The 14,755-nt window shown below is 33.6% G+C and overlaps 2 protein-coding genes across 2 annotated transcripts in view; both read left to right on the top strand.

Moving 5' to 3' along the window:
* LOC136809033 (uncharacterized) overlaps positions 1–1,477 on the top strand; it is a 36,038-nt gene extending 34,561 nt beyond the window's left edge. Inside the window, exon 10 of the mRNA XM_067065609.1 lies at positions 884–1,477. Within this exon, the coding sequence (XP_066921710.1) occupies positions 884–1,062 (179 nt within the window). The 3' untranslated portion in view covers positions 1,063–1,477. The remainder of the gene's footprint in view (positions 1–883) is intronic.
* Positions 1,478–2,029: 552 nt separating this feature from the next.
* LOC136809083 (uncharacterized) lies at positions 2,030–14,315 on the top strand. The gene is made up of 6 exons (XM_067065662.1): positions 2,030–2,471; positions 3,468–3,600; positions 4,137–4,262; positions 7,557–7,800; positions 10,980–11,101; positions 13,079–14,315. The coding sequence occupies exons 1-6, from the start codon at positions 2,109–2,111 to the stop codon at positions 13,507–13,509; spliced, it is 1,419 nt and encodes a 472-aa protein (XP_066921763.1). The 5' UTR covers positions 2,030–2,108; the 3' UTR covers positions 13,510–14,315.
* Positions 14,316–14,755: the final 440 nt, after the last annotated feature.

Genomic DNA, 14,755 nt, shown 5'->3' with positions numbered 1-14,755 from the left:
GAGATAAGGTCTTTGGCATATATATCTAGGCGTTTCGATTTGCCCAAATCTCGTTGTATCGTTATTTGTGAAGACTCTACTTCGAAAAATTCCGAAGAAATTATGGTTGCATTACTGAAGGTTTCGTTCTCGGTTTTTTTATTTTCATTCCAAATTGTTTTGTTGGCGCTATTTGCCAATTATGTTGAATATGATAACGTAAACGCTGTTTTCTGCTGTTTTCTGCTGTTTTTTGGGGTCAATCACTTATTAAATTTGTATTATAACTTTATATTGAATAAATATTCTAGTGAAATTTCTTCGCAGTGATGATCTCCTAAAATCAAAGAATCTCTCCAGTGAAAACGAAAGTTATAGCACTTCTCTACAAGATCTTCATTTTTTTCTTCTTCATTTTCATCTTCTTCATTTTCATCTTCGTTTTTATAAATTTTTTTAAAGACTTTTTTATTTCAAATTGTTCCACTCACAAATATCTATCCAACAATACCAAATTTATAAAGATTGAAGAATTCCTTCAAAAGTTATAGGTAAAAGAAAAAAGGAGTGCACACTTATCGTGAACAGACTTTAGATGCTTAAGGTCGCTCGTATTCCTTGTTGGGTGGTTGGGTCCTTGTTGTTTTCTCTAAAAGGATATTACATTACACGTTTTTTATATAAGAGAAAACTACATAAGAATATAAGGCTTCGATGGCCAAAATGTTAAGAACAAGTTAAGAACATTTTAAGGCTTTACAGACTCTAAAATGGCCAATTTTTAAAGAAAATGGACAAAAATTTTTAGGCTTAAAACTCAAAAAGTTAAGAACATCCTAAGGCTTCAAAATTTTTGATGTTTTTATAAAAATACGTATATTCTTTACTCAATCTTCATTCGTAGAAGCAACAGAGGCGGATGAAGAGGAAGATACGAAGAAGATTTATTTCATTCTTTTCATCGTCTTTCTCGTCTTAACCTGCATTGAGTTCCTCATCATCATTGTGCAATGTTGTGGAAGAGCAAAACGTAAAACGTCAGCAAGTGTGGTCGAAATGAAACAAAGTCACGTGGTTTCTTAACTTAATACAGCAAAGACTTAATAGCTTTTCGAGAAGAAATTCGGAACATTAAGCAATCCTATTACTGCCCCGGGTATCGGCCTTTTTCTTTTGACTATGCTGCTTTAGATAACGAACTTTTGTAAACACGTGTCTTCGTTTAGAAGATTCCATTCAACTGCACTTTTTTTCCACTCATTGGCTCCTTTCAAAGAACTTTATTTGAGAGTTGCATTAATAAAACACTAGAGATGGCAAACTATTTGGAGGAGAGACAGACTGTATGTAGCTTAGTGTAAAAAGTAGACTTTAAGTACTTTCTAAAACTCATAAATATCTTCCCAACGGCTGAACAAATATTTCTATCCATTAAGATTTTGTAATTATTCAGGTGTATATATTTTTTTATAAGGGAAATATATTTTGGTGATTTTAAGTTTATCTATATCATATTCCGTCCCCATTTTCGTCACCCTGACCAGACATAAGCATCATCTCGAGGAAGTTATATTTAAATTTTTCTTTTGAATCTGGATCCTCCCATAAAAACATGATTAGATCATTTTCCGAATATTATTTTTGTGATATATGCGTCATAGGAGCAAGGCTATTTTTTGCGGTCACAGGCTGTATTCTTAAATGAAGTTTAACCTGAAAAATTTGAATACACAAATACGAAATCAGGATTTGTGTCATGGAAGTTAGGCTTTTGCTCATCCTCTAGCGAAAAAAGTTTCTATATAGAAAGTATATCAATAGAGATCTGCGATTCAGACTATGTTTGTCGTTGCTTGGTAGAAAAATGAAATGTATTGATGGTGGTGCTTTCCTTTGAATTATTGATTGTAAAATATTCAAACATTTCTCATGATTTATTTTTTCTTTGAATAACTTGCTGAAATGTTAATAAGAAAATTTTGACAATTTAATGAAACATATGGTACCATCGTCAAATTAAAAAAAAATCATTGAAAATGGATACTTGAAATAAAAGCGGATTCATTTATTTTTTTTCGGATTTCAAAGAAAAAAGATTATTGCTAAAATCGTTGTTCTTTTTGGCGAAAATGAATCTTGTTATCTTGTCAATAGCGTTCTTTACTTTCTGGGATATGGTTGACGCGAGTAGGAGACCACCAAAGGGAACTCAAATAGTGACAGACACTGCTACAGGGAATTCTATGAGAGTTTCTTATGTTATCATGGAAGAAATACCAAATAAAATGATTGTTGGTAAACCCATCGGTGGCATGCCAGCTAAGAATGTTTTATCATGTGAAGGAGGGTGTGCAAAGACTGTAAACTGTGTTTCAATGAACGTCAGAAATTACAATGGGACTTTTTTGAAATGTGATTTTTATGATTTTGATCATTATGAAAAGAAGTATTTATTGGTCGATGCGAATGATGTCAATTATTTTGTTCTTAAGGTAAAAAAATTTAGTATTATCTGGACCGGCCTCAACTGAGGAAAAATACTACATTTATCAGGTGGACACGATTCCTCCTTCCGGTTTTTTCCCTGTCTTTATAAAAAAAGAACTCAAGGTTTACTCAATTTGAAAATGACCGTACGTGTGGAAAAAGATAGCACCCTTATTTTGTAGAGGAATTTTTACCAACTTTTTTGAAAGTTTTTGTCCCTTATTGTGCAAAATTAGTCGTCTTTTCGAAAAAGTGCATCCCAAAATTTCCTTTGCAGTTTTTCTAATACCCGGGGTGTAAGAAGGGGTACAGGGATGTGCCACTGATCAGGGTACCTTTGTTCACCTCAAAGAGTCTCAGGTAGGGTCGCAAAAGCACCATAACAAATAAATCAGTCCCTCATCGTACTTTTTGGGGGAGTTTGGAAAAATTATGAAACATTATGAGAAAATTTTGGAATTTCTGGCCCATTCAGGGTTACTTTTTTCAAAAAAAACGAGTCCCACGTAGGGTCTAATTTTTTAAACTTCAGCAGCACACCCCTGTCGGTCGGCAAAGATAGTACCCGGTGCTAATATTGCCCTGATTATTTCGAAGGCAGTTAATTTTGCTAATTTTGCTAATATTTGCAGTTTCCATAATCTTTCACAAATCAAGATTATCTTAGACAACAACTATTTATACACCAGCAGATTGATCTTATCTACACGTTTTTTTTTAATAAGAAGAAGTAAATTTTGCCTCAGATTGGGCTGTTCTTATTTTTTTTGAAATTTTCAGGCTGAAATGTTTTTACGATGTTCTTAATACGCTTAAATTGTTTTCTTAAAAAATTAAAATGTTAAAATAAGTACTGTGCATCTTAGTAATTTCTGAAATCCAAGCCTCAAGTTGTTCTTAATTTGTTCTTAGGTTTTTGCCAATTTTTAATCTCATGTTTTTATCAATTAATTCGTTAAAAAAAGCAGTATGTAATCCTCAATTTAATAACTTTTCAATAGAGTGGTTGTGTATATAATGATACATGTATCGGCCAATCATATTGTTCTCCAAATTACACCACTGGTGAATCAGAACAATGCAGATGCAGAAATGACCCAAATAATGATAAAGTCTGCCTCAAGAAAAATGAAGGTAAATTCGTACCCGTTCCCTTTTATTTGTTATTTTATTTATTTTGCTGATATTGCTCTAGTCTAATTTTCCATTTTTTCATACACCCCTTTCTCACAGACCCGGTAGAACTTTATCAGTGGGATAAAAAAAACGAAGAAAACTCGATGGGGATTGATATTGCCATGTTTTTATCTAATTATTTTCAGCGGGGACAATAGTTAGAGTAAAATTTTCCACTGGGGACGATGTTTTGGCCAATTTTTCGATGGGGATCGATATTCCCCTCTTTTTATGAATTCTTTTGTTTTCAAGTCGGAAAATTCAGTGGGAATGATAAAAATAAAATAAAATAATATTTTGCATTGAGGATTGTTTTTATTTTATTATTTTCAGAGGAGGGGACGAAAATTGGAGTATAATTTTCCAGTGGGGACGATAATTTTGACAATTATTCCAGTGGGAAGGGTTCCGAGTGGGTCTGCGAGAAGGTTGTTAGATCCAACTTGAGGTCTGCAATTTAGACTCTTCTTTCTCAATATCATTTTTTTTACTAGATTTTCAGGTGATGAAAAATGAGCAGCTTCAACATATTCCATTCTTACCACCAAACTGGCAACTCACTTTCAATGTGACGGTTCAATGCGATTCAAGTTTTAATTTCCCTGTATTTTCATTGGGAGGTAATAAGTCTGTCAAATACGCGCTTTTTCATTTTCTTCGGGTAGACAGCTATACAAAAAGGGAGCCACTGAGACCGTGAATATCACAGCAGATGAATTTACAACACTGTGACGACAAATCAGGATTCATTGCGTATTCCAGGACCAGGACCTTTGATAAAGGCCGTACCAACCAAATCAAAAATTAGAACGTAAAAAAGATCCGATCAAAGAGAGACAATTCACATGCACATTTTTTTAAGGGCTCTGACCATAGTGAATTTTTCATAATTGCCGTGTTTAAAATGTGTTTTCTGACTGATGTAACCAACAAAACTATGGCATGTTATACATTTTCTTTTAGAAAAACTATTCCTGAATCTGAAAATTCAAAAGTTGCATTGAAAAGATTTGATGAGGAAGAAAATGAAGACTTTTGCGAGGAAGACTATTTCGACTTTGAAGAGCTTAGTTTCGGCGAAGAAAAAATATTTTTAAAAATTTTTCGCAGTAGATGGTGTATCTTTTACCAAACAATAAAGATTTTTGCGGAAAATTTTTGTAAATGCTTCTTTGTCTCGAAATCTTCAAAATAGTGGTTTTTCATCAATTTTTCATCTGAATTTTGCTTAAAAAAAACAGTCATAACTTTTGACACATCTTTTTAGAAAAATTTTCCGCAAAATTTAAAAAAGTTCAATTCTTTGCGGACAGTGTAAAGAAATTTTGAAACAAAAAAGTTAATTACCCATTAAAACTAAGCACTTTTTGTAAAAGAGGGTGATGCAACATATTATTAACATCTTTTTAAAGTTCATAACGTCATTTTTGCAATTAAATTCTTAATTACTCTTAAGGGATTCGATTAAAAAGCAATTTATAAAGGCAATTCTTTGTTAATAGTGTTAAGGAACCTGAAATATAGCTTTTATGTTCAAATACCAAAATCAATTTATGGACTATGGTCAGAGCTCTTAAATCAGAGATTCAACCCCCGCCCCACTCCAACGGTTTGTGTGAACGCGTGAATGGGCTTTTTCAGGTTACGTGAATGCATGAATTGAAAAAAACTTGCGTGAACGTAGACTGTAGTCGTTTATTATGCTTGCAATATGTGTTATATGATAATACGATTATTGTTACGGGATTTAGTTTGTATGAACTGACTAAAAGTAGTCTACACAATAGACAGATCCAAGAGGCCTTACTCTTGGTCTATAGGCACTGCTTAAGGCGGCCACTAGTGCCCCCCACCGGGAATTGCTTATTAATGGGTTTAAACATAATAGACAACGTTCACAAAAGATGTTTATCAATAGAGATTTAAAATAAAAGAATGTTTAAAACACAGCTGATTGGCTTAGGTTTCGAACTCTCTATTGTCTCATTAAAACCTCAGTGCGCATGCGATTTATCTGGAGAAATTCAATATTCAAAACAAGAGCAGTACTCATAGCCCGAAGAGTAGGAGTTTTACGCTCGAAACGAAGGAAGATATGACGTAGCCTAACTAAAGGTTGTTACCTCCATTACTTGCTTTTTTTCTACTATGTCTGAACAAGGAATTATAAGAGACACTGGATAAATGACTCATAAAACGGTGTGTTCTAGCTATGTCCGCAAAGGACAATTGTCATTGCGGCTGATTTTGAAAAATGTTTATTAATCTCATTTAAAAAAAGTTCTCTAGCATTTTCTTCTCGTACCTTTGCAGGGAAAAACATCATTAGACAAGAAAAATCAAACAAAATGCTTATAGTAACACGAGATTTTCAATTGGGAATATCTTTCCAAAACCGTTACCACAAGAGCTAAAAAGTAACAAACATTAGACTTGAGTGTCTTGGTGCCACTTTGGTATGAAAATCTTTTGGAGGCACGTGGTGGCAAGGGTTTTTTGTGGTTGAAGTTTGAGAATTTCCGGTGTCAACATTCAACTTCTTATACACAACACATCTTTTGAATCTTTCTCACAACTTGAAACGTCATAGCGATATATAATTGGCAATTAAATGGAAGAGTCTGGCTCTCACAGGAAAGCTTTAAGTCTCTTTTGGGAATTGGATGAGTGATTTTTTATATAAAACGCAATTAAATTGTATCGAAAAAAATTCAATCAGGGAAGGAGAGTGAACAATAATATCATTACTGCGGACATAGCTAGAGCATGAAAAATCAGCAAAATTCAGCTGCTTGTATATCCAGTGTATAATAAATCCTTAGTCTGAATTAGTCGTCTGGCTTGCTAGCCTATTATAAACGTGAAAATCCACTATTTAATTGCGTAAATGTGTAAATCTATGCTTTTTTTGCATCTTCGTGAATATTCTCTTTTTCTGCTGATTATGTAAATTTCCCGATTTTTAAGTGTTTTCCCGATTTTTCGCAAAAGATTTCCTGATTTTCTGAAAAATCCGGTTTGCGTGAAACTCAGAAAGATTTGCGTGAATGCGTGGAATTCAAATAGAAATTGCGTGATGATTACCAGCAGCTGTAGGGGCCTACCCTGAGTATCAGTGGTTGAAAATATCATAACCTCTGAAGACCAATAATAGAAATTTTATCGCGCATGAGTCAATCTAATCACTGTAGAAAAAATCAAAGATGAAGAGCAAATATTACCATATTAATGTCTAGCAGACTGTATTAGTATGCAGTTTACTATTTACGAATTCCCCAGAAACCTCCAAGTGTAGTTGAAATGAGTTTATTTCGAAAGAAATCTTTTACATGATCCCCAAATGTATAACAGTAATTACAAAACTTTTAATTATGGAAATGTCACTTTGATTGAATCGAAATAATAGACAGACATGGTTACTTTTCTCTGCGCTGATTGTGCGCTGAATTGAATTTCGATTGGTCGGCACAGCGTCGATTTATGATTTCGACCTGTGATTTTCACGGTAGTAGGGGCCTTATTAAAGAATCGTTAAAGAATTGAGATTTCATTAATTACTCGGCAAAAGTCCTAACCTAAAAATCATTAAAAGAAATACGATCTTCAAAAATGTTTGTTATCATCGGATGAAGCATGGAATTGTAATTTTTTTACCCACGCTAGAGATCCTTAAGGTTGGCCTTTTACTTTTAAGAAAGCGGGTACGTGCATACGTGCAAACCTTTAAAAAAATTGTTCAGAAAGTTTTGCTGAGCAAATGTACCCTCCTTTCAAAGATAATGTTGTATCAAGCAAGGTTCCCTCTTAACATATAGGGCTTTAGATAAAATGTGACAATTTAGTGAAATTATATTTATATTTATAATTAGTAAATCAAGTAAAAGTGCTACAACAGTGTTAATTTTTTTTTGTAGGTGTAGATTTCACTAAGGATTCAGCACAACTTATCAATAACCGCCTTACACGATTTTACCAAAAGAGTGGCAATTTTGTTATCAAAAGATCCTTATCTGATGATGTGTACAATGCAGATTTTATAACACCTTGTCAGAGTAACATCCCAATACAGTTGACCATAAGTAACATTCTTGAAGGAACAGACGCTACACAAACACAGTTTATATGGAGGCGAAAAGTCATTATCAACGGAGTAACAAGGTATTTCTTATTGATGATTTCTAAGCCTAAAATTCGAAACTCCTGGATTGGAAATACAGCCGCTTATATCTCATACAAAGACGTAAACGTCAGATTGTAAAGTAAATCCCATCACCAGATTTCGAAAAAAAAACAAAGAAAGTTCTAGATTTAATCCGTTTATTCTAAGACCATGTTCAGACGTTACGGTTTCGTATCGTTCCGGTATCGGATTCCGTTACAGATTGATAGTGTTCATATTATTTTCGGTACGTTTTTGAGCAAGGAAACGGAGCAAATGAAAATAGTGGAGCAATACCGTTTCGATCTTTTTTGCTTTGTAAAGTCTTTCTTTTAAACGTTTCAAATTTTGGCGTTCAAGCTTGTTTCAGAATCGTTTCGTTTCGGAACAATACGGAACCGTAACCTCTGAACATGGTCTTATTCTGAGGCAAACTAAAGGCTTCACTTTTTCTTGATTGAGAAAGGTTGAAGATTCCTCACAATTGAAATTTATGTCAAAGATTTTATTTTTCATATCATACACATATTTCATATCAAAACAGTGTCTGCCTATTGTTATACTAGTCATAGCTTTCACTTAATGCCCACGCAGAAGATCATGTCATGCACTTATAAAGCTTTTAATGCTTTAAAGATTATTCTTACAACAATTTATGTCATGATTATTATTCATAATAGACCTTTTCTGATAATGCCGCAGACATCTTAGATTGTAGGCAAAATATATAGCGGGGAATAAATCAACAAGGCAACCAATCAGAAATAACTTGCTTTTTCCATTGGCTGCTATATTTCAACAATTCTCTATTGCTACTTTGCCTACTAAACGATAGTCAAGAGAATTTATCAAAATGTTCTGCGCCATCTTAAATTGGGTGAAATAGAAACCAATCCTAGTTAAGGCCCGGGCTCCTCTTTTGTAAGCTGTGATTGCACTTCTCAAGCAAAATCTTCTATGTTGTTGGTCAAAAGAAAAATAAAGGAATGCCATTGTGATCTATTCAGACTTACAGTCGAGAAAAGTTAAAAAGCACTTTAATTTTTTTTTTCAAGTGCATAGTACTTTTTCATGATGCAATCTTTTCTCCAAGCTGAAAGGATCGAAGCCATTGATGATCGTAGCGCAGACAATGAAGAGACGTGCCTCCAGGAAGCTAGACTTTTTGAGTTTATAGCTATGTATATACTTTCACTTTATTGTGTTTCCGTATGAATGTCTGTGCATCTAGTCTAACCACCGTTAAATGCCTTCGGGAAGGTCCGTCCTAACTTGGAAAGCCAGAATTGGAGCTATTTCACCAAACCACTGGAGCGTAAGTTATTTAGAAAAAGTTGAATATGCGTATGTAAAGTTAAACGAATGTTAAAACAGTGAATACACTCTAAGTGAGGTAAATCTGTTTTGAAGACCAAAAGAAAAAGTTTGTTTACATTGATTGACATTCAACATTCATTCAACCACTTTTGGATTCAACTTTACATATGGCCATATGCATACATTCAACATTTGAACTTTGCCGGTATCTTGTTTTACTAAGTTAAGAAGGACCTTCTCGAGTTACGACAATATGATGGTATTTAAAGCTCAAAAAACTCTATTTAAACAATAAAGCTAGTTATTAATATAATAACAGACAAAGATAAATTACAGTTTGAACAAAAATATCAAATGTACGTACATTAAAAAACTTGAGCAAATTTCTTTAAAGATTCCAGAAAAAGAATTGAAATCATTGCTGAAATGAACTTCTGACTAAATTACAGTATTTAGTATTCAGTTTCAAAGACAAGAAACAAAATTTGACATGCAAAACACTTTTTCCAGTCAATGAATCAGCTCATCATCATAACCAGTCTGCCATTTTGTTTGTTTTGATTTGCACAAGTACTATTGTAATTCGTGTTATATCATACACTGTTATAATTTGCATTTATAACACTCGCTTCAGCTTTTCAAAGCTAAATAAATTGTAATACGTAATAATGGTAATAGCATATAACATAATATGAAAATACGCATACTACTGTCCCGGAAAAAAAACGAACATTTACGGAAGAGACTAACTACAGGATGCTTGCGTGACAAAACACACACAAAAATAAGAAAATTTCGAGATTTCAGTCCAATATCTATGCGTGAAGCTATGAGTGCCTCCTCGTCGCTGTGCTCCTTCGGGGGCAAAAAGTGCCATTTTATGCTTGAGACGTATGTACTAAATGTTAAATCTAGTATGAATTAGGATCCTAACCTAAGAATGTACTGTAAGAATATTTTAGGATGATTTTCCCAAAAAAAGTTAAGAATATTCATGATGAAATGGATTTACACCATTCTTATAATAAAAAAAGTGTGTATCAAAAGATTATGAAATTATGCCTGTTGATAAACTTAATTTTTTGTCTCTTTTGATAATTTAGGGAAAAAATGCTTTATGACGTTATAATCGATGTTTGAAATTCCCAAATCTAATGATCAAATCAGGATGAAATTTAAAACCTTAAATGTATCCTATTGAGAAGAAGCAATTCACGAAAAAGATTTTTTGAAAAACAATGACGTTATCGTTTTTTTCAGTCAAAATAGATTTTTGCAAATCTTTGCTGACGTCATCAGAAAAATTTAAATATCAAAATATATTGAGAACTTTGGTTAATTCCTCGTTTGTAGCATTTAAAAGTTCGGGCAAGAAAGTGGCTGTTGGGCTATATGTTAGATTTAATCGAATATTTCAATTTAGGTGAAGTTTATAGACTTCCAGGCTATATTCTGAGCCTTCGTTCTCGAACTTTTGGATCCTCAGATCCTAAAGCTAATCTTAAATCTCACGTTGAAAGTCAGAGTTAAAACTATACCCTAAGCGACTCTCTAAAAGGAGAGTAACGCCTCAATGCCAACATCGCGTTATTACTCTACCCTTCCAACCTAAGTTAGAGCGCTTCCAAATCGATTGTGGCTATATTGTAGGAATTTTCTTTTTTTCTCAAATATTATGGCCCGTATTGTAGTTCACTTAAAGTTAAAACATAACCTTGCGTTTTAAAAATGGACCCTCAAGTCGGACAAATCTGCTTTAGTTTAAGTTTAAAGTCTGAATTATTGCAATCGCAAAAGTTTAGATTAATGTTAAGCAAATTCATATTTCCTCTTTCTTATTTATCTTTTTTTTTTTTTGCAGTTGGGAAATGGAGGACACAACCCATCAACTTCAGTATAATGATGTCTATCTGCTAGCATGCGGGCGAGAACCTGAACCGATGGTCATCTTTCATAGTTGGAACCTGCAGCTTTTCCCAACAGGTTACAGTCTTTTTTTTACAGTATGTCCTAAATAAAAATGGAAAAATGTTCATATCCCGTTCATAGTAAAATCCTTAAAAAAATATTTTTTTTAAATGGGCTTAGGATATTTGATACACTTTTTTTTATAAGAATATACTTTATAAGAATATTCATGATGAAATTGGCGAATAGGTTTTTGGGATTAAAATGTCAAGTAAAAGTCATAAAAATTTGCATAAATTATTATAAAGTTTCACTTATACAGTGGAGGAGTCTCTTTAACTCGAACGTCTATAACTCGAATGTCTCCTTAACTCAAACAATCCTTTCAGTTGACAATATCTTACAAACCTTACTCCGTAACTCGAAATTTCCTTAACTCGAACAAATTTTTGCTCCTCTTTTATTTGGGACACGGTATTTGGTTACAAAAAGAGGAAAGTTAAAAAGATTTTTGCCAAAAAATTAGGTTTCTTTTCCTTTGAAATTCTCTTTTAAAATCTAGTTTTTCAGTGTGTGTAATCTTTTTTTACTAAAGTCTGTCTCAGAATGATTTGCAGCTGGAGATAAAAATGGCTGTCTTTTGATAGAATTTGAATCAAGTTGCAATTTTGCCGTGCTCCTTGAAAAAATATTTATGAGTGAAATATTATGAAGTAAAAATTTGGGGAAAAAAAGAAAAATGAAAATGAAAAATGAAGAAGAAAAAAATCAACTTCTTGTAGAAATGTGGTATAACCATTTTCACAGGAGTAATTCTTCAATCTTAGATCATCATCACTGTGAAAAAGTTTTTCGAAAATATTCATTCAATCAAAAGATATCAAACAAAGTTTGTTATTGGTTGATCGACAAAAGGCTGTTTTTTGTGTCGTCTTTTTCTACTTTATAGAGTCAACCAGCAATAAACTTTGTTTGATATCTTTTTTTTATAATTTTTTTGAAAATTCTTTTCTTACTGATGATGATCTAAGATTGAAGAATCACTCCTGTGAAAATGTAGTTATACCACTTTTCTACAAGAACTTGATCTTTTTCTTCTTCATTTTTCATTTTCAATTTGTTTTCCCTAATTTTTACTTGATAATATTCCACTCACAAATATCTTTTCAACGAGCACAAAATCGCAACTTGATTCAAATTCTATCAAAAGTTACAGCCATTTTTGTCTCAGCTGCAAATTATTTTGAGACAGATTTTAAGATTTTCATTTAAAAAAAACCGACAGCCGAAGCTGAAAATTTACTGCTCAGTACTGAAAGAAAAACCTATTTTAGGGATTTGAAATTTTTCCTTTTTCATCTGAATTGTTTAATGTTTACCCATGAACATATCAACATTTTCTTCGAATGCAGATGCTTTTTGGAGAAACTTCAAATTTAGATATTACAATAGTTTCTGGAATGTCTCCTCTCTAATAAGTTTGCTCCGCATCCCTTCAGTTCACTACCTTACTTATCTAGAAATTAAAACATGTATTGAATTTAACCATTCTAGAAGTCCACGCTTATAACTCTGGCCCTCAAGTCTCCTTAGGTTTACTGAGCTAAAGATAACAGAATTTTTAAATCGTTACCCGTCAGAACGGGCGTTCTTCCAATTCTGTCCTGGGTAGGGGGTACTTAGGAAAATGGAGGATACAGTATGTGCCGCCCTTAAGGGTACCTTTTTTGGATCTCCAAAGTCCTGCTAAGGGTCGGAGAAATCAGAAAATCAAATTTCAGTCCCACTAAAGAACGGAAAAATAGGAAAATTTCAACTTTTTACCCCCGGAAAGATCGAAATTTGTCCCGCTAAGGTTCGTAAATTTTCGGTTTTTTCTATCCTTTTTAGTCCCGGTAAGGGTGAGATCGAAAGTCACCCCCCCCCCCCCGTCAGCTTGCAACCCTAGTACCCCGTCCGGGAATTCTATTTTCAAAAACTGCATTTCGGCGCTTTCTATATTCCTTGTTCTGACATTTCCTTCAAATTTCATTTGTTTTTGTCGTTTTATAGAATATGGCTCTATTCTTGGTAAACCCCTGCAAACAATGGAAGTGTTGACGAAAAGCTGGTTCCTTCAGCTTGATATCAAATACGAGACGTTTCAAGGAAATGGCGCAACATTTATTTATAGAGAAGTTGGTGAACTGGACGGAGTGTTTCTTATGTCATGGCCTGAACAACATCAAATGAAATTTACGTACGATCATAGTGGAATTAGCGAAGCAAAAACCTTCATAGATCTTGATAACACTCAATGGTATACAATTACTGCTTGTCAGTATTATTCATTCGCTTTAGAGGATTTCATTTTCGAAGTCCGAATTGATGGAAATTTGTTTTGGTCAGTTATCAATACAAAACCTAAAGAATATGAGAATGTGGAGTTGATTGTTAAAGGTCGAAAGGTTCGAATCAAAGATTATTTTCTGATGAACCTTTAAGTTAATAATATGGAAACTATATTCTAAGACATCAATGCCATACATAACTCAACTGTTTGAGTACCCTGCTCCTTTCATCGTCTCGTTTAGTTCACAGATTCGATCGTAAAGACAATTTAAAGACTGTCTAAGAACAGCGCTGTTGTAAAATGAAGGCGTTAGAAGAATAAATTATTTGAACCTAATTTATTCATTTTACATTTTCTTAAATGGAAGTGCTTCCATGGAAGTCCATACACCCGCTATAAATCTCCCGAATAATCAGGAGTCGTAGCTCTATTCTGAAAGTGGTATGGCCATGATGCATTGACTAAAAGAAGTGCTTACATTTTTAGCCTAAACAGTTGGACTTTTTTGAAAATTAGCTCTTCCGGAAATGCAAGAAACAGGTCTACTGAAAAAAACTTTTAGGCAGACTTAGCTTAAAAAATATTAGTCAGGAGTGAAATATTATCGAACAAAACATTAGAATTTGGATGAAAAGAAGAAAATTTGTTTACACTGATTCCACTGGCGAATTCAAGACAATAGAGCAAGTATGTCGGTAGACTAGCAAACTAGTCTGTTAATTAATAATGTCAGAGGAGGGGAACATAAAGGCGGCGGGCGTTTGCTAGAATAGGAGCTGCGTAAAAGAGCGGGCAAAAGTTGGTGAGAGGCTGCTGATTAGCTTTCAGCCCTTGCCGCCGACAAATTTTCCTACGCTTACCTAACTCCTACGCTCACTTTTCCCGCGTGATACCGTTCCAGCCCGACTGGCGTGCCAGTCTATTATGTCGGAAACATGCAAAGAAGTGCATAGCTCGTTAAAAGACAATCAAATTACAATTACAGATCTCTTCTTCTGATAAGTTCAAAGTGGTCTAAAACCGCCTATGGAATGATATAGGTTCTTAATATTAGAAATTGTTTTTATGTGAAAACGGTGATCAGAGCAAAATCTTTTAAGAAGTTGACTTTTGTAATATTCATATACGCACTTTTTTGAAGGGAACGCTCTACTGCTGTAGCTCCTGAAATATTAAGTGTTAAACTCGTGCCTTGTGACAAAAGCCTTTTGTCATTTCAAAATTAGTGTTAAAATTCATGAAAAACTGTTCAGAGAGCATTTTAAGATCACGGTATTTAATATACTAGTAGTTAAAGGTTTTGTTTTATAAGTCTATAAGAGTGATATCGTTTGCTTACTCATCAATTTTAATCCACAAGCTTTTTCGCATTCGATTGACACGGATGTGGAGCAAGA

Source organism: Clytia hemisphaerica, unplaced genomic scaffold (genome assembly GCF_902728285.1).
Source record: "Clytia hemisphaerica strain Z4C2 unplaced genomic scaffold, Clytia hemisphaerica genome assembly, whole genome shotgun sequence".
Taxonomy (NCBI): Eukaryota; Metazoa; Cnidaria; class Hydrozoa; order Leptothecata; family Clytiidae; genus Clytia; species Clytia hemisphaerica.
The sequence above is the reverse complement of the archived record's forward strand: the minus strand, read 5'-3'. Positions and strand labels throughout refer to the sequence as shown.

Excerpts from the sequence above, each read along its gene's own strand:
- LOC136809083 (XM_067065662.1), top strand. The coding sequence starts at position 2,109 with ATGAATCTTGTTATCTTGTCAATAGCGTTCTTTACTTTCTGGGATATG. Across the intron at positions 2,472-3,467 it reads TCAATTATTTTGTTCTTAAG|AGTGGTTGTGTATATAATGA; the intron begins GTAAAAAAATTT and ends ACTTTTCAATAG. Across the intron at positions 4,263-7,556 it reads CCCTGTATTTTCATTGGGAG|GTGTAGATTTCACTAAGGAT; the intron begins GTAATAAGTCTG and ends TTTTTTTTGTAG.